The sequence below is a fragment of the Mytilus galloprovincialis genome, chromosome 7, assembly GCF_965363235.1.
Source record: "Mytilus galloprovincialis chromosome 7, xbMytGall1.hap1.1, whole genome shotgun sequence".
Classification (NCBI taxonomy): domain Eukaryota; kingdom Metazoa; phylum Mollusca; class Bivalvia; order Mytilida; family Mytilidae; genus Mytilus; species Mytilus galloprovincialis.
Window position 1 is genome coordinate 57,863,070 of NC_134844.1, and position 22,584 is coordinate 57,885,653.

Below are 22,584 nucleotides of genomic sequence, written 5' to 3' on the forward strand. Positions count from 1 at the left end.
TCAGTAATTTGAAGTATTATAATTTATAATACACAGAACGTCTTAGAATTAAAAAAAATGCTCTAAACCAACATAAGCTAGTATCTTGACCACCTTTCTATATCAATATTGACAGATAAATTACCATTATTTATGATTCCCTGGATTATGTGCAATGGACATTTACTATTATATGGGTCAGTTATTTTTCTTCGACAAAAATTTATTTACTTTTTCGACGCGATCAATTAGATTTTTTTTTCAAATTTTAATACTATAAGATAAAGCAATCATAATATTTCGTTTTGTCATCTGCTTGACTAGAATATATTTTCTCTTTCATCAGATAAGGGATAAGAATATTTTATTTTACAAATAAAACATACCCCCAATCCTAACACAATTGACAAAGTTTTGTTATTTTAAGATTATTGCAAGTATCATTTAATAGACACATCTGAGACTGCCGTTCACTTTGGTTAAAAATTGCTGGTCTTTATTTCTGCGCTGCTCATAACAAATTTTCGTTTTTTTTTTATGTTGTTCAATATTTATATTTTATTTTTTAAATATCTGTTTATAATCATTACAACTATGCTGTACTTTTACCATTATTTATAAATCCAAAGAGGACAGACGTACTGTTTCTAGTAGTTACTGTGACAAAAGTAACCACGTGTTAAATTCCAATTATTTAGCTTTTAATCATATAAAAAAAAACATCGATCAAAATTGATCAATAATAAATAAGCATCGAGTATATAAGGGGACATCCTTGATGTAAAGTTTGCATACCGTTTAGACTTTATTGGAACGTATGTACATGTTGAATATGGTTTTCAAGACAGAACAGATGTTTGAAATTCTACTTCTATTTTTCTTGACTTCTAAAGCTGGTGGTAAGTTTTAATTATACATTTATTTCTCTTTTCAAAGTTCATATAAATGCCTTGTCACAAATCATTTTAATATAGTGTCATTTCGTATTAAACTTTTTTTAACACTACATGCAACTACAACCAAAAGTATAAAAAAGCCTTAAAAAGGATGAAAGAAATTACAACTTGTGGACACCAAAGAAATAACCGTAAATTAAATGTTATATATATTTTATCTGTCTTTTCTTTGATTTTTATGAACATTTATTTTTGTCACTGAAGCCATATCTTTCGTTTTGATATTCTGGGTTTTTGTTGTCCTTAAATGTTAAGTATCTTGTTGATTGTTGCTTCAGTTCCCTTCTAAATTCTACTTAGTTCAAAATTGAAGAACATAAGGGGATTAGGTATGATTGTCCCTTATGTGACGCTATCCACCGACAATAAATGGACAAGATCGAAATAACTGCATATCAGAGTACTTAGTTACAAATGAAGAAATTTCATATTGTTTAGTACGCAAAAGAAAAAAAAAAAAAAAAAAAAAAACACCCATAAAATCGTAGATGACAAAATGTTAAATAATTCAAAAGGTAAAACCATCGACAAGAAATGTTCTAAACCATACACAAAACAAAATAAAATTGATTGCTGGCTCCTTGCTTAGGACAAGCATAAGAACACTATGACAGGGTTAAACATGTGTGTGAGTGTTTTCGTAATAGCACAACTGGAAAATGCGTTCCAAATGGTCAGAATCCGTACATTAGTTTAAATCTTAAAACAAAATTGTTTATTTAGATTTGAACTAAATTTCAGTAACGGCGGGTGCTCTTAGATTGACAGTTTGTGTCTTTTTGTTAATTTCTTTTTGTGCTTCATGTCGATCTGACGATGAGTAAAAATCTTTCCAACTGAGTTTTAACGTTTGTTCTACTGTTGTGATATTATTAAATGGTATATGTTAAGGGAATGTTCCGCGCCGATGAAAACATGTTAAACCCAACCACATTATTATGTTTCTGTCGCAAGTCAGGAGCATGTAATGTATTTCAATATTTGTTGTTGATTTTCATTTATTGTATTTGCATAAATTTAGAATTTTCCTAAATTACTGTGACCCCAATTATGTTAAAGTTTACAATATTTTTAGTCCACATTCCCAGAGACATAACGTATATTCATGGGAGCAAGGACAAGGTATTAGGCAAAGGAGAGATCAGTTTAAAGTTAAATAAATTATTGACATGTGATTGTACCATTGAAAAAAACCTAAATAAAACAAAATATGAATTGAATAATCAAATGATCAGCTAGTCTTATTGCCAACCAATTTAAGTGGATATTAGAAAAAGCAGCACCTAATTTATCGATAGTAAATAGATACCAGATTGAATATGTAGTTGCTGCATTTTTTCTATACCTTTCTATGTACATGATACATTTACGATGTATTTACGATAATTATGATATAATGTATGTTTATATATTGAAGGTGTACAGATAACTACCAATGTATCAACAAAGGTTGATGGTGATTATGTTAATGCAGTGAATACAGCTGATATCATGGACTACACTATTGACATAAATAGGTACAACCTGGGCCTTAGTGGAATAACGTCGTTAGTGTTTAAAATAAAGGCATGCCGTTGGGCACATGTCCTTCTGTCAAGCTCTGATGTCAGAAACTCATCAGAACCATTGTATGAGATTATAATTGGTTATGATAATATCTTGTCGTTCATTGTCTACCGCACAAACGATTCGCTCCATCCTGAAAGCCGCAAATATGAACACTTTTACACCCGGTATATACTGAACTGCACTGTTTATATACCATTCTGGATTAGTTGGGCGGGTGGAGAAATTAAATTAGGAACTGGTGTTGTTGTTGGTGAACACGTTTTGGGAAATTTGACAAATACAGATCAGTTTGAAGTGAGAAGTATTGGAGTATTTACAGACTTTTATACATTAGGAAATTGGACAATACAGCTTGAAGGTAATTTCAAAATTTGTATTTTATTTGCTATGTTTTTATTTTGTCTCAATTCATAAAATGCATATGAGGTTTATAATATATATTTTTCATTGATGAGAAAAAACGTTTGCATCTGCTTTTCTTTTCGATTTAAAGAGTTTCTGTCCAAATTTGATTTTCATGTTTTGTTCTTGTCCGTTTAAAACTACATCAATTTACTTTACGCATCTTTACATTGTATCTGAATGTTAAGGGTAAACGGCAATGTATTACATTTCCCTTTCCGTCTTTGTGGATTGATCAGTTTTAATATATCATTCCAATAATTTATTTTTCGCATCAAAAATTGAAAACCCGACAGTTGCACATAACATTAAATAATACAAGCTTACAATTTTGATACCTGCATTCTGATTTCAGTGGAGGGGCTATATTCTCACGACCACCAATATGGCATTATGAAAATATACCAAAAAAATGTTTTTGTTAAAAAATACACATAAAATGTTAGATGAACATCTTTTGTTTAATTAAAATAAATAGATGATATTGATTTTTGAAACATATACCAGTTTTATATATACATACACATTCTCTTTATGTTTTATATTCACAAATTCGTTATATATAAGAATATGATAACTTACTCATACTCGTAGGGTAAACTTAATGAGATATTTCTAAAATTTATTTTAAATGTTTGCTTTTTCATAACCGATTTCTTTTTCATAACTTCTATTTTCTTTTCTGAATCATTGTTATCGAACTTTTTTTTTTGGCATCCAAGGCGCCTAACGGTAATATGAATGTGCTCACCAAAACATACAAGCAAAAAAAAAAAATAGCATTTCTGTGCATTGTTTGAAATTTGATTACATATCAATAGACAAGTTGGACGTAGATAATTAGTGCTGTGCTTTATTGTACACTTTTATTTGCGATAGATTACACGAGGCGACGAAAATCAATGAAAAGGTAAAGTTTTGCTCGGAGCGTGTTTTATTGTTAGAACTTATTTGTTTTAATTTCAAAGACTTTTTAGGGGGACAGGAAATCGTTTTGTGAGGTCTGATTGGATTGATTTTTTGATAGACAGGATATATGAGATTTGTTTGCAGTACATCTGTTTTGTACTAACTTGGGTATGTCAAAAATACAATTGAACATTTTTCGTCGAAATCCTAAAAATAGTCATAACAATTCGAACTATTCAAACTTTGATACTATAACTGTCCTGATAGATTATTCTATGAAACGACAAGTCCATATTCTGACTATAGATATCTATATTTAATATGGCAATGATAGTACCTTGAATATTTGTACAAAATACTTTTTTTGTTTTTGATACTAATTATAATTCGAGATCCATTCATGAATATCTACATGGGCAAAAGAAAGAAAAAAAACGTGATAAATGTATTTAAAACGAAATGTGTCTATTCATATTCACTTGCCTAAAATTTCAAAAGATGAAATTCGATAATTTTGTTCACAGGACATTGAACTTCACAAATAAGGACTCATTCTGTTAAACTAACTCCTGAAACAAAATTGAGACTGTATTTAACACCACTGTAAAGCAATAATTGCATTCAGCCTAGGAGAATTTTTTTATGATAGATAGTGAAATATATGACTTAAAACAATGCTATTCAGGCAGAACTAGCTCTATATTACCATTATTTGTCAATAATTGCATTAGTATTTCACCTTCCGAATGACAACCTTTTTAAGGCTTACATGTATGATAAATATAAATTGTCCTGTTATAATGAAGAAAATAATGAGCTTTAATCCTTTGCCCAAACTTTTTGTAAAATAATAATAAAAAAAAGGGGGAGGGGATTTTAACCAGCGACATATCTGTTCATACTCGTTTGCTTTCTTCCATATATTACTGATATATTCTATATTTCCAAATCAGTTGATTAGATATTCGATATATATTATGGTGACCTGTCATTGTCAATAGGTGATCCAGTTAAATTACGTTCTGTTCGATCGATTTCCGTGAAAAAATGTTGCCCATGTATGAAGAAATTTAATTGAAGGTCTGTGCTTTTATCGCATTATTTTATAAAAATGCTTGAATCTTTTCATAAGATATTTGGTAGTATCATAAAAAGTTGAGAATCTATTTTGATTTGTTTCTATCTTAAATTGTTTCTTTCAAATAAAAGTTGCTTCTAAAGATGTCTCATGATTTATATATGTAATTCTGTAAAAAAAAAACTGATTATATTTAAAACTGTTACGTCGTATCATACAGAGTTATATATAGAGGGTTTATACCTATTTGGCAGATGAATCTAAATTTTGGTAACGGGGGATTGATTTTTTATTGATTTTTTCTTTCGATTAGTTGATTCAGAGTAATGTTCCAGTAAATCTGAATTCATTTCCTCCAAACTTTATTTCATTGTGGGAATTAAGAAATGAAGCACCATTTTGATTTATTTATCGGTTTGTCATTTAGCTACACTAGTAACAACTAAATGTTTGCCCATATCATTAAAGCTCATCAAAATGTTGCATACTTCAGGTAACGGACTTTGTAATTTATTTGTAACACCCTGTTATATTATATTTTAAAGGTAAGACACACACTTGATTAGTATGATAAACTATTGTCAGACCGTTCGTCCGTTACTAGTACGTTCCTCCATTCGTTCGTCCGTCGATATATCGAATGACAATTTTTGTTCGTGTTTAGCAACTTTAAAACAACTTTGCAATTGTCAAATAAAGCTGCCCTTTTATTTGTTTTATTTTGATTTTGCCGTTCGGAACATTGACACATAAGTTTAAAATAAGTGTTCACAAACTGTTCACTAAATTCAATATTCCTATTATTTCCAATCTTTACATTGTGTGGGATATGAAAAAAAATATTCTCCTTTTGCATTTTCTTTTAATTTATTTCACGATTTGTTGTTTAAGAAATACGGATTTTAACTGCATTTCAAGGAAATCTTTCACAAATCGCGACCTGACTCCAGTATGTGTGAATTAATTTCATCCAAACTTTATTTCATTTTGGGTATAAAAAATGAAGCACTATTTTGATTACTTGTCGATTTGTCATTCAGCTACACTAGTAAGAACTAAAATTTGCCCCTATCAGTAACAGCTCATCAAAACGTTGCAAAATTCTGGTAGGGGACATTGTTATACATATGCAACACCCTGTAAATCCTTGCTATATTGTAACAAATCAGGGGTTAATATAACTCTTTTTAACTCATCCAGGAGGAGTCGTTTAACTCAACGACAGTGTGAAGAAACAGATTTGTAATCAACGAGTTACGTAACAATAATAAATATTTCAGTAGTATTTTTACTTGTTATTTTAATAACAACAAATACACATTCAGCTTTCAACAGATAAAACAATGCAACGGATGGTCAATATAAAATGTAGTTGACAGTTCAAAGGATTGATTCAGACTGCTATATTATTTTGTAGGCTCCTATTAGCGTATTTGTGCACTAATGATGACGTAAAGAAAACGTCAAATCATGCAATCAAAAGCAACGTTTCTTACGTCTTTTGGTTAGTAACGTTTAGAAAGACATACAGATTGTGTTAATCTTTAATAAAGAAACGTTATTAAGTTGTCCTTATTTTACCATTCTTGTCCGAGTTGTATTTCAAAGCAAATAAAACTAATTTTACATTTCTATATGTTCTATCATAAATGTAGACAATGTTAATGAAAAGGGAGGCACAAATAAATACTAAATTTCTCAGCATTGATTTATATAATAGTTCTTGAAAAACTGGTCATTATCGTGATATATGGACTGCCCACAGGACAGTGGTATTGACTAAGATAGTGATAATGACTGAGCCGAAGGCGAGGTCGTTATCGCTGTCGCAGTTAATACCACTGTCCTACGGGCAGTCCCTGTATCACGATAATGACCAGTTTTTAAGAACTGTTATGTTTATTTCATTGAGAAACCATGTTTTGGTAAATTCTCATAAATTCAAAATGCTTAAAGCAAACTCGAGAAGTTATACGATTTCTATGGCAAGAGTGAATACCAGTCGTAGTAATACTGCCAATCTTTTAGTGCTATTTTTCAGTATATAAATACTTAATCAAATTCTCTATAATTTTATAATTAACGAACACATATAGTAAACAATTCAACAACTTAAATATAATATTGAAAACAGGAAATGTTTTATAAAAGGGACATCTCCCTAAACAGAGAGGCCATGCTCCACCGGTCATTAACAGATAAACCACGCCCCAACGATCAATATCAGATGGAAACCACGCCCCACCGGTTATTATCATGTCAAAAGTTCGTTAACGACCGGTTTTCGGGTCCGTTTTGTTCGATTGAATGTATTACTGAAAAATAATGAATGTCAAGTGGCCTCTATTTATCCAATAGGAGAAGCTTATTCTTAACCGATATGAAATAAAAGGTATTAACTTGAACAAACAATGATATTGAGATCGCAAAATGGGAGTACAGAACGGTGTCACTAGTACTGCGGATGTAAACAAGTAGAATCACTATTTAACAGGATAATTAAAGTATTTTATAGGTAACCATTACCAAGATATACATATAAACCGGCCGATATCGTTTGCAAAGTAAAAATTGTTTAAATCCTGAGTATGAAAGTCAATGCATTTATCAGCTTTTGGGCACACCCGAGAAGTCGACCCCACCCAGCAATATTCAAATAAATATATGTTTATATAGAATTAAAAACACGTTAAATAATGACTATAAATTTATTACTTTGGGATTTCATAAGGCATATTTCGTTAATAGTGACAAACAAAAGGTTAAAACATGCTACACAGAAGAACAAGTGGTCAGTATGCTGGAGTTTCTTATCGACAACATATTTGTTGAGTTTGGAGGTAAACTTTTCCAACAAATTGTCGGCATTCCTATGGGAACAAACTGTGCGCCTCTTCTTGCCGACCTCTTCTTATTTTCATAAGAATCGGAGTTCCTTCAGACACTTGTCAAAAACAAGAGGATCAAAGAAGCCAGATTATTTAATTTCACTTTCAGATATATTGATGATGTTCTTTCCATAAACAATCCGAACATTTCTGATTGGGTTCCATTAATATATCCCCCAGAACTAGAAATTAAAGAAACATCAGACACGGCTTCCTCCGCCTCTTTTTAGACTTATATCTCGAATTTGACTTACACAGTCATCTCAGTACCAAAATCTATGACAAACGAGACGATTTTAATTTTGAAATTACAAATTTTCCACACCTTAGTAGCAATATACCAATTTCGCCTGCATATGGGATATATATTTCCCAACTTTTGCGATATTCAAGAGCTTACAGCTCCTACTCAGACTTTGTAAAACGTCATCAGAGTCTGAGTAGAAAGTTGATGAACCAGGGTAATGTCAAAGAACGTCTCGTCCTTTTTCTACAAAAGTTCGTCGGAAGGTACCAAGACCTTGTTGATAAATATTCCGTGTCAACTTCAAAAATAATAAATGATGGTCTTGATGTATAGATTCTGCGTACTGATGTTGTTTATCATCTTAACAACGTGTTTTATTGTTCTTTCATATGTCTTTGTTCTATTATTAATATTACTTTTGCTGTTGGATTGTTTTATGTGATATCCGTTTGACGTGGCTCGGTACTTAAACATCCCGTCGATGTGTTTGTATTATCTTTCATTTTTTGCTGGTGTGTTTTGTATGCGACGTTTTGTATTTCTTTGGCTCTTAAAACGTGTTTCTGTTCATTAAAAAGATCCCCTCAGTATGATATTGTTCTATTGTATGTCATTATAATATATTTCTATTATGAATTACAAAATACGTTGAACCACAAACGTCAAAATTATTCATTCGCGTATTAATTAACTATTTGTGGATTCTTGTAAATTCTATATAACTTTTGGACTATTTCAAATTTTGGTCTATTTCTGAAATTGTTTCTTGCATACTTTTGATTTTTTAACCCTGTGTGCTAACATTGCCTATGTGAAATTTTAAAATTGTTTATATATACATTGAACGACAAATTTATGTGACATTTACAAATTTCTGACGTCAGACACGCGAATCAATGAATGTGTTTATAGATAGATGTTTTTGTATTCTGTTAAACTGTTCCTTTTAAAATTGTTACACGATGATGACTGCTGTACCCATATTTGGGCTATTTTATTTATTAGGTTTGTTTAGCTCACGCATCATTGTAAATATAACGAAATTTGATGAGACTGTCATCAACGTGAGAGGGTTTGCGCTATAAAACCAGGTTTAATCCACCATTTTCTACATTTGAAAATGCCTGTACCAAGTCAGGAATATGACAGTTCTTGTCCATTCGTTTTTTATCTGTTTTGTTATTTGATTTTGCCATGTGATAATGAACTTTCCGATTAGATTTTCCTCTAAGTTCAGTATTTTTGTAATTTTACTTTTTATAAATGTCATATACACACATGATAATATACTTTTTTTTAATAATTCTTGGATTTTGTATATACGATTCAATTCTTGGGAAATAACCAATGTATTCTTTGGAATTACAATTTCAATATGAACAATAAAGGTATATCGTGCGCTGTTTGCTCAGTTTTATTATATTTGTTATAACCACATGAATGTCAATTTTTGAAACAGTCTTGTAATAAGTGCATGTATAAATAAGTATATACTATTTTCATTGTTGTTTTTTTCTATAGACTTTGATTGGCCTTTATATACTTATAGAATATGCTTCAACAGCGCATAAGAAAAATATAATTAAAAAATCTTCTCTTTATTGATTCATATTTTAGTATGTACATAAGAATACCGTACTAGTTTGTGTACAATTTTGTGGATAGAACTTAACAGATATGAAGCAAAACAATTCAAAACAGTGTCATTTCTCCTGTATCTCCTGTCTTTGATAAATGCAAAAAATAAAGCTTATGAATGACATAACAGTAATATTATAACCTCATATTTTTTGACAAAATCGCGTGATCACTTGACAATAACATATGCAGTTAAACATTATTTTATAGAAATATGAAACTGCACACGACTTTGTAGTGCGTAACATTTATGTTTAATTTAAATGAATTCGTAACCAGTTACCTTCGTAATGTTTCGAGAAGAAAACGTCTCCACATGCTATAGGATTTTGAAAAATGCTTTCGAATAAATAAATAAATCAAATTTTGATTCAGTTTCAGACAAATTTAGTGGATATTTTGACAGCTGTAGTATGGATAATACCAAGTCTGACATGGTTGTTGTCGGTGACATTACATGTTCAGAAATGAGATGTGCTACAAGCTGTGGAATGTCAAAGACTTGTATGGGTTATAATTTCAACAGCGCCATGAACAGGTTTGTGTTGTCAAAAATACTTCTTTACATTTACACATTTATTTGTTTGGTTTGGTTACACATATAATGTTTTAAATGACATTTATTTGTTTAGTTTGGTTACACATATTATGTTTTAAATGACATTTATTTGTTCGGTTTGGTTACACATATTATGTTTTAAATGACATTTATTTGTTTAGTTTGGTTACACATATTATGTTTTAAATGACATTTATTTGTTCGGTTTGGTTACACATATTATGTTTTAAATGACATTTATTTGTTTAGTTTGGTAACACATATTATGTTTTAAATGACATCTATTTGTTTAGTTTGGTTACACATATTATGTTTTAAATGACATTTATTTGTTTAGTTTGGTTACACATATTATGTTTTAAAAGACATTTATCAGTTTAGTTTGGTTACACATGTTATGTTTTAAATGACATTTACACATATTATGTTTTAAATGACATTTATTTGTTTAGTTTGGTTACACATATTATGTTTTAAAAGACATTTATCAGTTTAGTTTGGTTACACATATTATGTTTTAAATGACATTTATTTGTTTAGTTGGGTTACACATATTGTTTTTTAAGCCATTTATTAAGTTTGGTTACACATAAATCCGGAATTTGGAATGTATGAAAAATTACTAATGTCATACTAGTCGTTTGCTATACGTTTGTAAAACCTTGACTTACGATATTTGAAGTAATAAAACCGTTCTTTTGGTCTTTAATATAGAAAACAAAAGGCACACTTAAAAGAAGACAAGAAAAAATAAATGTTTATTCGATGACACATTTATAAAGGATATTCAATAGTGTCACAGTGGTACAAAAAGGTGACAATTAGAGATGATTATGATAAGGAAATGCATACAGTAAGGTATCTTGTAAGGATGTTGTGTAATCAATAATTTATAATTTTTTTACTATATAAGTCGGACGAGCATTTGTTAATGAAACAAATAAGCTAAAAATATATATTCCTAGGGCATGGATCCCCTCTCTAGATATTTGATTTTTAAAAAATGTAAAAATACCAAGGAGTCCAAAGTACATATATACAGTAAATTTGTTACTGAAAATATTGTTAGCAAGGCTCATTTTAGTTTTTTGTGTATTGAAAACACCTAATTTTGTGTTGAATAAGGTGACTACATTCGTATAGTTTTGATTTTTTGTTTGCATGATTGTTTGTTTTTAACTTGATTAAGATTATAACACAATGTTGACCTCTAAATAAAAAAATAAGCTACAAATATTGATAAGGCATGGAGCTCCTTTTCAAGAAATTTTATTGTTAAAATATGACAGGAAAAAGTTGACTCGGAGTTTTACCTTATATTTGTTTTTGGTAATATTTTGGTCTCAAATCAAAAGAAAAGAAATTTAGAATCAGCGTTAATTTTGGTTAATGAACTCATATGAGCTATTAATTCTTATATGAACGGATAAATGGGTGTTATTTGGCAAAATATTTCACATTGTATTTATTGTTGGAAAAAAAAGGAGTCCAAAAATGTGACACAAATTCCCAAGTACATATATGCAGTAAATTTGTTACTTAAAATTTTGTTTACAAAGCTCATAACAAGTTTTCTGTGTATTCAAAGCACCCTATTTAGGTATTCGTTAAGGCGACTGCATGCGTATAATTTTATTTTCTTTGGTGGCATGATTATTTGTTTTATGGTGATTTAAGATTATATCACATGTTGACCTCTAAATAGTTTTTTTGACATTAATACCTTTTATGTCTGTGCTCACACATTGTTGTCAAAATAATTGAATTATATGCGACTATCATACAAGTGAGAGTTTTACAACTTTAAAAGCAGATTTAATCTACTATGTGATACATATGTTACTACCTAAGTCAGGAATACCATAGTTGTTTTCCATTCGTATGAAGTGTTTGAGTTTTGAATTTACCATTTGATAAAGACTTTCCGTTTTGAATCTTTCTTACTTTTAGTTTACTTGTTATCAAAATCAAAGTATAAAAGCAGTCATTTTATACATTTTAGATGTGAACTACTCTGGTTTAGATCAGACGTTGTGACAGACATACCACATCACATTGAAGCCGGATGGAGATTCTACAGTAAATGTTTCAATGGGAAAACTGCCTGTCTTGGGTGTTATTTTTAAATGACTTATTGAAAGAAAACAGTTCTTGATAAGGATATCATTTGAAAACAATTCTTTAGTGATTTATTATTGGCAATTTAAAAACAGATGTAAATTAGCGATGATCGAATATAGTGAATCTATTTTGCAAAAAACAACAAAAAAGTTATTTTTATATGCAACTTCACAAATCGAGATCGAGGTTACTCAAACTTACGTAAGGATATAGCTAACTTGGTCCCTATGATTCAAATTAAAATTTGTTGAATGTTATAGTACACCTGTTTCCCAAATTACCATGTGTATGTTGCATATGCTGTGACCACATAACCATACTCCTTTTGTCTGAACTTCTAACAGAAAACAAGTTATTTGAGACTTACTCTTTACGAGCAATAAATGTGCTATTCAATAAGTAGAAGGTGACTACTCATCCGGATACTTTGTTCTCACCATTATTTGTAGGATTCACTCACTTAATCACAGTTTTATAAATAGTTTGAACTACATATTTTATCATGTGTTTTTTAAGTGTTTTGTCCGTTTTTATTCGAATTCGAATTTTGCTATGAATTAAGCCTATTGGTATTTTCAATTTCGAATTTCGATTTCAGTAGGCAAACAGTGTCGTGTGTAGAGTGTTGATTTAAATTTTTATGTACATAGACATTGAGTTCTTTCCTTGAAAAGACATTTTGATTTTTTTTTATTTTTTCACCGCCATTTTTGCTTATGATGAGTTTATTTGCAACATGGATTAAAGTTATTAGGCAAATGAAATTGTTGCGCTTTTGAAACTCACCAATTTCAACAGGACATGTTTCATGTGTTTCCATTTGGGATTTATCTCCTTGTTTACTTATTTCTTGGTATAGCTTTTGTTCAACATTTTTATTTTAAGTAAAAGAGGGACGAAAGATACCAAAGGGACAGTCAAACTCATAAATCTGATAATAAACTGACAACGCCATACGAAGGGATGATTTCAACTTCACCATTTGGAACTCTTTGTTTAATAGCCTTCTTGTGAGCAGCAAATCTCTATCAAGAAAATCATGATAGGAAATGTGCATAATTACCATACATTTTAAATTTCAATGTATCATTTCTAACCCAATGTGACATTTTGTTAAGTTGAAGCAGCAAATTATTTCATGATTTTAATGCAAAGGTGTAATGAAAGCTATTATATTACAACAAAATTGGCATTTTGAACACCAGAAGTTACCTGTTAACCCCCTTCAAGAAAAAAACATAGAAACCATATATTTTAAAGAATTGTGACTTTTTTTAACATATAGTAACTGAACGTCTGCTTTATGTCTAACTGTTTTATTTTTTGAAACATTTGAAAGATATATTATTGTTTGACTATATTTCATTTCCAAAGGTTACTATTCCATCGTTTAAAAAAAGTGTTTCCATGTCCGTATACATTTTATTTAAATTTTCAACATCCACATGTTAGTCGGAAAGACCTTCGGTTGTTATTGAAACAATTGAATTTTATATATTTATAATGGATCGTATTAATAGTTATGAACAAAATTTAAATCAAACCTTGTCTTCTATAATAGAAACTCAGAATAATGTTGAATAGGTTGATCTCTCGTGACCTGTTTTGTTCTAACAACACATTAGACTCTTCAGCATTGCTCAGTATGATGTTCTACTTTTTCCGTATCATTTGAGGAAATTAATTTATTCTTTCAATACGCTGCATGCAGATGAAATACAATTTTAAATAGTTTAACATGGAAAAAACCTCAGTTGACATAATAATATTTGACAGGTAAGGCGATTTAGCTTGCTACATTGGATGTATATAATATAAGAGAAGTCAAATAACAATGTAATGTCCCATTAAAAATCGTCATTTTACTGTTACAAATGTACACTATGTCCTGTTATTGATAGGTTTAATACTGATACTTTTATACTGCTGCTTCTGTAACCTCCATAGTTTTATCATTATTACATCTTTAAAGATGTATACATAATATTTCATTATATTTTAACTACAAATGTTAATAACGCTTTATATATGTCATTTTATTTTGTGCATCCAAAGAATTTTATGGTTTTTATCTGCATACGGAACGATTGATTTAAAAACAGTACTACTTAATATATTATTTCAAAATCTTGGTTTTTTGAAACCTTAACTTGCATCACAAAAAACTGTGGGAAAAGTTGTGGAAATTATTCTCATGTTATGACTATTTTAAATATTTGTATACAAAAAAAAAATCATTTAGTTGTGAGATTTTCACATGAAAAAGCCTTTTTATATTTTTCATTTATAAAGTAAATGATATACCTTTTCATTAATGTATTATTTCAAATGCGTTGATTCTCTTTATCATCTTGTGATATGTGTTAGACTTAGCTTCACATTTTTCTCTTCATAAATATGTAACTGTTCATAAATGCTTTTTTATGTTATATGTGCTAATAAAGGAAATTTAATCCGTGCTGTTGACTGTTTTATCCGAAATCTTACTGGGGTAAAATATTAAACACCATCTTCATAGTAGCATATATAATAGACTGTCAATACCGCCTCTAAATGTGTTGAACCATGTCGGCTACTCATGAAAATGGTTGTACATAGTCAGCCATTAAGCAGTAAATATTTGCTCTGGTGGTTTAGGATTATATCTCTTTGTTTTGTAGGACCCCCTATCAGCCATGAAAGATAGGTTAAAAATAACAGAGAGACATTAACACTCATAAGTGGTAAAAAACGATAACACCATGCCTAAAAAGTAAAAGACATACAGACAAACAAAAGTACACAAACGACAACATAGAAAATAAAGACTGAGAAACACAAATCCCAACAAAACATGGGGTGATCTAAGATAATCTATTGTTCATCGGGTATTTGCTGGTTCATATGCTCGTATCATTGGAGTCAAACCTTTGGTTATGGAGACATTTATATATCCCGACAACAATTCTTATATTTTGTGGGACACTGAAACTCGTGTACAAACTATTTTTTCTATTTCATACACGGTTTATCCATTTCTTGACATGTTGATTATCTTTATTTAATTCGTGTGGTTCGTTTGATCTCAGTTCTTCATTTGTCAAAATTCAATTATGACGTCGAATTTTCTTACTTTCCTCTGAATTGACTATTGTGACGACATGACAAAAAGCGAATATGCATGATGACGTCACATAGAAAGACCACATCTTTTTACGGATCATTCGAAGGAAGGAATAAGTTTGCCTGCATATCATTTAAAGATCATTAGGGGAAAAGATTTCACCACCAAACCTCATGTAATACGATATTTATCCACTCTCTACTGTTAGATTTTGAATATTTAAAACGCTCGGCGAGCTTCACGTTCAAAAATTGAACAATTAACTGTCTCGAATGGATAAATATCGTATCACAGTCGATGCAGTGGTAGAATCTACATATATATGAACCTGATGAACTATGCACATTTTTTAATGTGTATATACCTAAAACTCAATATTGAAGGCTGAATGGTTGTCTAAAATTCCTTATATCCACCTCATTTGAACTTTGTTGGGTTGTAGTCTTATTGACAATAATATCACGTATCCGTATTTCTATGATTGTAAACCCTTTCACATTTGTATTATTTGCGTGGATATTTTTTTTGGATTTGACATCCTAATTAGTGACCACTAAAACTAAAAACTTCATCTCCTTCTGTTGTTTATGTAAAACAGACATTAGAAATATGTGTTCAACTGATATAGTATTAATGGTCAAAGTTTTGATTTTTCTAGAATAAAAAAAAACCCCGAGTTATGAAAGTTTTTGACAATAGAAAAGAAATGAGGAACATCAGAAATATGTGTCCCACACTAAGAGTGAAATGGATACGATATAAAATCATGGGGTACCTATTTTCGTGGTTTTTGGGATGGTCTTATCCCCAAATATAAGTGTGGAACGAAATATAAGTACAGTTGTCAAAACCAAGGCAAGAAAGATCACTATCACAGTAGGTTTGACTACATGGATACAGGCATGTGATCTAGAGGATAAATCTAATATCAGCAAACGCATTATGGACTAAATATAAAACCGAAGACAGGATTTTACCAATTCAATCTTTAAAACGCTTAAACTTTACAAGTTTTAATCTTTTAATTCACACGAAAATTAGTTTTGATCGATTAAAAACATACTTCAAATGATGGTATGCGACGATGACGTGTCTATTTTTTTCTCCTTATGGTTCCCATACAAAAAATAAATCATTTTATTTTTACCTTACTGACTATTTCATAATAATAAATTCTACTATCAAAATTAGATAAAAGACTTAACACCTCTTGAAACGGACAAATCATAAACTTTAATGCATATACTAAAATCCTAAGATATATGGAGGATAGCGGATGTTGGAAATACGTTGTATGTAAAGAGAGCAACCCAACAGCACAGTATAGATTGCAAACATTGAATAATAAAATTACAAAACTGCAAGATAATTCGTACCAGAAACTTCTTTATTGAAAGGCAAAATCAAAACTTATGGAAAAATCAGGTTTTATAGTTAGCTAAAACTGTCATTTGTATGACAGTCGCATTTAATTTCATTATATTGGCAACTATGTGTGAGCAAAACAAAAACATAAATAATATGTAAAAACGTAAATAAATGGGGATACAGCTTAATCTTAATTTCCTTAAAAACAAGTTACTGTATCAAAAAACAAACACACAATGGCATATAGACAAAACACACAAGCAAACAAGAAAGACAATATTTCAAAAATGATCTTATCGCTATAACCCAATCATGCCAATGACGGAATGATTTAGTACCGAACAACGTCATAAGTATTATCAAAAATGGACTAAACAGTAAAGGTTTAAAATATAAAAGGAAAAAAAACGAAAAACTGCAATGAAACAACATTCAAATTATTAAAGTAAAAGAAGGAAACGGTAAATTATGCATGGTCTTATAAGTAGTGGTGACATGATATATGTATGACAAGTGTGTGATGGTAAAGTTTCCTGATGAAATGTGCAGTCCTATTTTGACTTAGTTTCTTTGAACAATCTCAATTTAAAATATGCAGATTCGTGGATATTTGGTTTTGAAATACCAAAAGACGTGAAGGTCACTACACGTGTCAATCAAACAACGTTTTTTAAAAGAAAATTATAATCAAATAATTAAAGTAAAAAACATACAAATACGTCGTAGTAATATGTATTGTAACACCTTAACCTTTTGTTATGTAACTGTTCGATATCAAAAGAATGTGTGTTGAGACACCAAAATACTTACCACACTCACTTGTATGAACATAATGGGTGTGCACATGTCTAATTAAGTCGGAAGAGGGGTTGCATCTTTTAAACATTAACTGAAATATTATTTATTTTTTTAATTTCTATTCATTCATTTTTTAGTTTTTATAGACATAATTTGTTTCTTCATTGTAAATTATTTTCCAAATTAGAAATTACAATGTTTCATATTTATTAGTTCATTTATTCCGTATCTAAAATGCTAGAGAGGATTTCTGTTCTAAATTTTAAAGTCATAACTATAAATTTAATCAAATCGTGATGGTTTGAAATTCCGTAGGGTTCATTGTTACTTCATTTTGTTATCATTTCTATAGATCATCATTCTTTTTTTTCAATAATTTTTGTGACTGATGTAGAAAACAAGGGACCAGGTTGAACTTATAAAAATCGATATATTTGATTTTGATATTAATTTGAAACGGAACGTGCACAAGATGCACAAATGGTCAACTTATTGCATTTAGAATTTAAGAAAAAAGTACAAGTTAAAAGCCAACTGTTCTAAAAGTCCCTTTAACATTAAATTTCTAAAAAAAACTAACAAGAAGCTAAAAACAGTAAAGTCAAAGTAACAATTAACGACCAATCATGGGGTTCTCCATAATGATTAAAAACTATGATTTCAATATACTTGTGTTTGAAATAAGAGAGATAATTGCAACCGGCTTAAACATTCTACCTCCGATACCATCAGATATGTTACTGATAAGATCCAAGTATTCTTCTTGAGTATAAAGATGAATTTATAGCAAAAAGTTAAAATTTAGAACGGTAAATGCATTTGTAACCTTGAACTAGGTTTCAATGTGATACACAGCAAGAACCTCACTTCAAAAGACCGTATGCCTCTAATATCTTTGGCTAATAAGTAATATCACCAAACAGCTTATCTTTCATATAAGAGGGTAGAAAACTTCTATCAAGTGTCAAATGTCTATGTGTTGCGACGTGTCGTTATGGACAATTAAGTACATATATTTTGTCGATATCATATATATATACGGTTACTGATGAGAAGCTGTAATAAGCAAAACTTAAAATTCAAAACATGACCTTGATCTTTGGCCGTGACCTCCTTTTTTTTAAGAGGACATTTTGTCGTTTTCTTTAACGACCGCGAAGGAGTAAAGACAACTCACGGCATCCAATAATATATTCCTTCATTCTTATTCTGAAAAAAAAGATGATTCCTTTATATAAATCTTAGGAACTATTTCCTCCAATAAGAGAGAGTTTTTCTTAGATCAATAGTAAAAGTTAAGTTTAAAGATAGGAGAGTATATTTACAACCAATATATCAAAATAAACCTTCACTAAATTAACATATATACGGATGATGCGTAAAGAGAGAAACAGAAAACCTTTCTTAGTCTTTGAAAGTAGAAATGTCGACAAAGTTGAATCTTGTACACAAATTAGTGTCTGCAGTATATAGACACCCATATAAATCTTCAAGTCGTATACATCCAGTAAATGTTTGAGATGCATGCCTTGAAACATAGTCATTTTCATTTTCGTCAATTGAAGTGTGTATGTCATGATAAGATACATGCTTAACTGTCTTTGTTAGATAAAAGATAAGCACTAAATTTAATTGGATCTATGTCTACCAGTTCACATTAAGCTGTTCCCTTTCTGACTGGAAATAGTCTTAAAAGACTACGATGTGAAGAGTTTGATCATCAAAAAAAAATTATAATTTTGAAAATAATCTGTTTTGGCATCACACTTTGCATTCAGAACTAGATCAATTTTATGAGAGATAGTATTGTTTTTTTTTTATCCGAAACAAAATATGTGATTTTTCAAACGCAGCAGTTTTATATCTTCAAACATTTGGAATTCCAATGCATTTTGTATTTAACTGAACTATACAGGTGTTGCTCATTATTGCTCATCTTTACTCTACCAGTTAAGTTATTAATTAGTGGTAGATTTTATTCAAATTACTGAAAGGTAAATGCAAATCAAATTAAAACAATCATACTTTTTTGACGCCAAGTAATTAAATTAGTGTCACATTATAGCATCGAAATTGCTTCAATAGAATATTTAAGCTTTATCTGGTAATTTTTGCATGCATACCTGTAGTTAAGAAGTTGTCGTTATTTCATGTCTGTCATATTTGTTTTTCGTAATTTGCTTTGTTATAAACTAGGCAGTAAATTATCTCAATTGAAGTGTTTCATATTTTTCATGTCGGGTCCTTTTAAAGCCGACCATACGGTATGTTTTGTTCTCATTGATGAAGGCCGTACGGTTGCCTTTTATTGCCTACATCAACTTTATTTGAACCTTGGTGGATAGTTGTCTCAGAAAAAAAACATAACGTATGGTTGGCTAGAAATGGACCGGACATAACAAATATGAAACACTTCAATTGAGAAAACTTAAGTTTGCTTATGTTCGATGTATTCTCTAGATCACATGCCCGTATCCATGTAGTCAGGCCTACGGTACTAGTGATCTTTCCTGCCTTGATTTTGACAACAGTACTTATATTTCGTTCGACACTTATATTCATGGATAAGACCATCCACGAAAACCACGAAAAAAGGTACCCCATGATTTAAAGTACTCTTAAAGTATTATTTCATATCCATGTCACTCTCAGTGTTGGGCACATATTGTTGATGTTCTCCATCTCTTTTCTATTGTCAAAAAGTTTCACATCTCGGGTGGTTTTTATTTCTAGAAAAATAAAAACTTTGACTATTTATGCTATATCAGATTAAGTTTTTTTTTAGTGGTCACTACTTGGGATGTCAAATCAAAAAACTCTCCATGCAAATGATTCAAATGTGAAAGGGTTAACAATTATAAAAGTAAGGACACGTGATATGATTGTCAATGATACTATAACCCAACAAAGTTCAAATGACGTGGATATAAGAAATTCTAGACAACCATTCAGCCTATATATTAAGTTTCAGGAATATACACATTTAAAAATGTTCATAGTTCATACGGATCCAAATGTGATCCATAGTTCATCATGTACATAGATGTGTAGATTCTACCACTGCATCGAAAGTGGATAAATATTGTATTATATAAGGTTTGGTGGTGGAATCTGTTTCTCTAATGATGTTTAAATAATATGCAGGCAAACGTATACCTTCTTTCAAATGATCTGCAAACAGATGTGGTTTTTTTTTGTGACGTCGTCATGCATAGTGGCCCTTTTCATGTCATCACAATAGGCAATTCAGAGGAAAGCAAGAACACTCGACGTCATAATCGAATTTTGACCAGGCTGTTTACCTAACTGAACCTTTTAACTTGTTCCATTTGTTTATAGTTCCGTTATATCAACAAACTTAGGTAAGAGCCCAAACAGGCATAGATGGTTATTGAAAAACCACAACTGCAATAAATATCTTAAATGTAAATAATATGTTGGAAACACTTTTCCTTAGAACTAGGTTAAAATGTGGTACCATTTAAAAACTACGTTCGAAAGTAATAACGCTGCACCTTGTATCTTGAATAAATAACATATTTTGAAAGATTTGCTATATTCCTTTTGAGGTATGGTATGTTGAAAATTGGGCTCCTTTCTTTAAAGATAAATTTAAAATCATGATAACATTCACACCACTTTATTTCAGCAAGAAGCATTTGCAAAATGCGTATTTCATTATATTATATTTCATTTTGTAACCTAGATAACTTATTGAAGAGTCAAAAAATTATCATTGGGTTCAATTTTCGACATTGGAGAGGTTCAATTTTCCTCTACGGAAAATTACTACGGAGTTTTATTTTATTTTATGTTCTCATTCGTTACAATAATTACTATGTGGAGACGTGTCACTAGTAAAACGCATACGCAGTGATGTATCGCGTAAATAATTAATATCCAAATCACAGATGGTCCGGTACAGATTCTTGCTGAACACCAGCTGAAATATCTCGAAGAGACGAATTATTTTCTTGCATTACAAATATATAGAAGATGTGGTGTGAGTGCAAATGAGACAACTCTCCATCCATTTATGCTCTCCGGATCCCTTTTCTATCAATCTGTAAACCAATAATAAAAGCTTTCATTAGTACCATGAGCTTTTATTTTGTTTATCAGACTTTTAAGATTAACTTTGTCAAAAGCTTTTAAAATTATAATACCAATTGTATCAGCAATCAAACCGGGTTTCAATATTACGGTAAAACATTACTTTTTGATAAGATCTGTTAGAGTACATAAAATCAAAGTCGAGTTCCTCTTGCATGTTATATTTCATTGCTTGTATTTCCTATCATGATTTCCTTAATAGATGATTGCTGCTCACAAGGAGGCTATTAAATCAAGAGTTCTGAATGGTGAAGTTGAAATCATCCCTTTGTAAATTTACGGACGCCATCACAAGTTGGTTGACCGTTATGAAATAACCGTTTCAAAGATGCTATAGGATATGTTCCTTATACGTTGTAACTACAATCCCCTTCCCTTTTCATGAATGTGACCTACCGAATCAGATTATTTACCGGATTTGTAACATGAGTAACACGATGCGTGACACACGAGGGGCATGATCTGCTTACGCTTCCGGAGCACCTGAAATCACCCCCATTTTTTTGGGGGGGTGAAGGGGAGTTCCTGTTAATTATTCCTAAGTTTTCTGTGTTAATCTATGTGTACCATTATTTTTCTGTTGTCTTTTTCAATTTTAGCCATGTCGTTGTCAGTTCATTTTCTGTCTTTGAGTTTCACTGTCCTTCTGGTATCTTTCGCCCCTCTTTGATAAAGATATCAGACTTCTCTATTCCTTACTTTAGTATTCTAAAATACTTGTTTTTAACAAGGAATGGATCTACATAACTTTTTGTCAATTTAATAACTGTACAATCAAATCGAGGAAAGTGAAAGACAAAACTCTCTACGGACTAACGTATAAACTAATATATAAAGCTCCAAATAATCTTTGTGA

General features: G+C 30.5%; 1 protein-coding gene and 1 long non-coding RNA gene across 3 annotated transcripts in view; one reads left to right on the forward strand and one right to left on the reverse strand.

Annotated features, from left to right (window-relative positions):
• The first annotated feature begins 789 nt into the window (after window positions 1–789).
• Window positions 790–14,804, forward strand: LOC143083365 (uncharacterized). Its single transcript, XM_076259623.1, has 4 exons — window positions 790–878; window positions 2,353–2,862; window positions 10,042–10,204; window positions 12,228–14,804. Exons 1-4 carry the CDS (start codon window positions 797–799, stop codon window positions 12,349–12,351), a joined length of 879 nt encoding a protein of 292 aa, XP_076115738.1. The 5' UTR covers window positions 790–796; the 3' UTR covers window positions 12,352–14,804.
• A 6,435-nt stretch (window positions 14,805–21,239) lies between these two features.
• The window catches only part of LOC143083367 (uncharacterized), a 47,738-nt gene continuing 46,393 nt past the window's right edge, over window positions 21,240–22,584 (reverse strand). For both annotated transcript variants that reach the window (XR_012980667.1, XR_012980666.1), the window contains one exon: window positions 21,240–21,679. This is a non-coding gene — a long non-coding RNA (uncharacterized LOC143083367). The remainder of the gene's footprint in view (window positions 21,680–22,584) is intronic.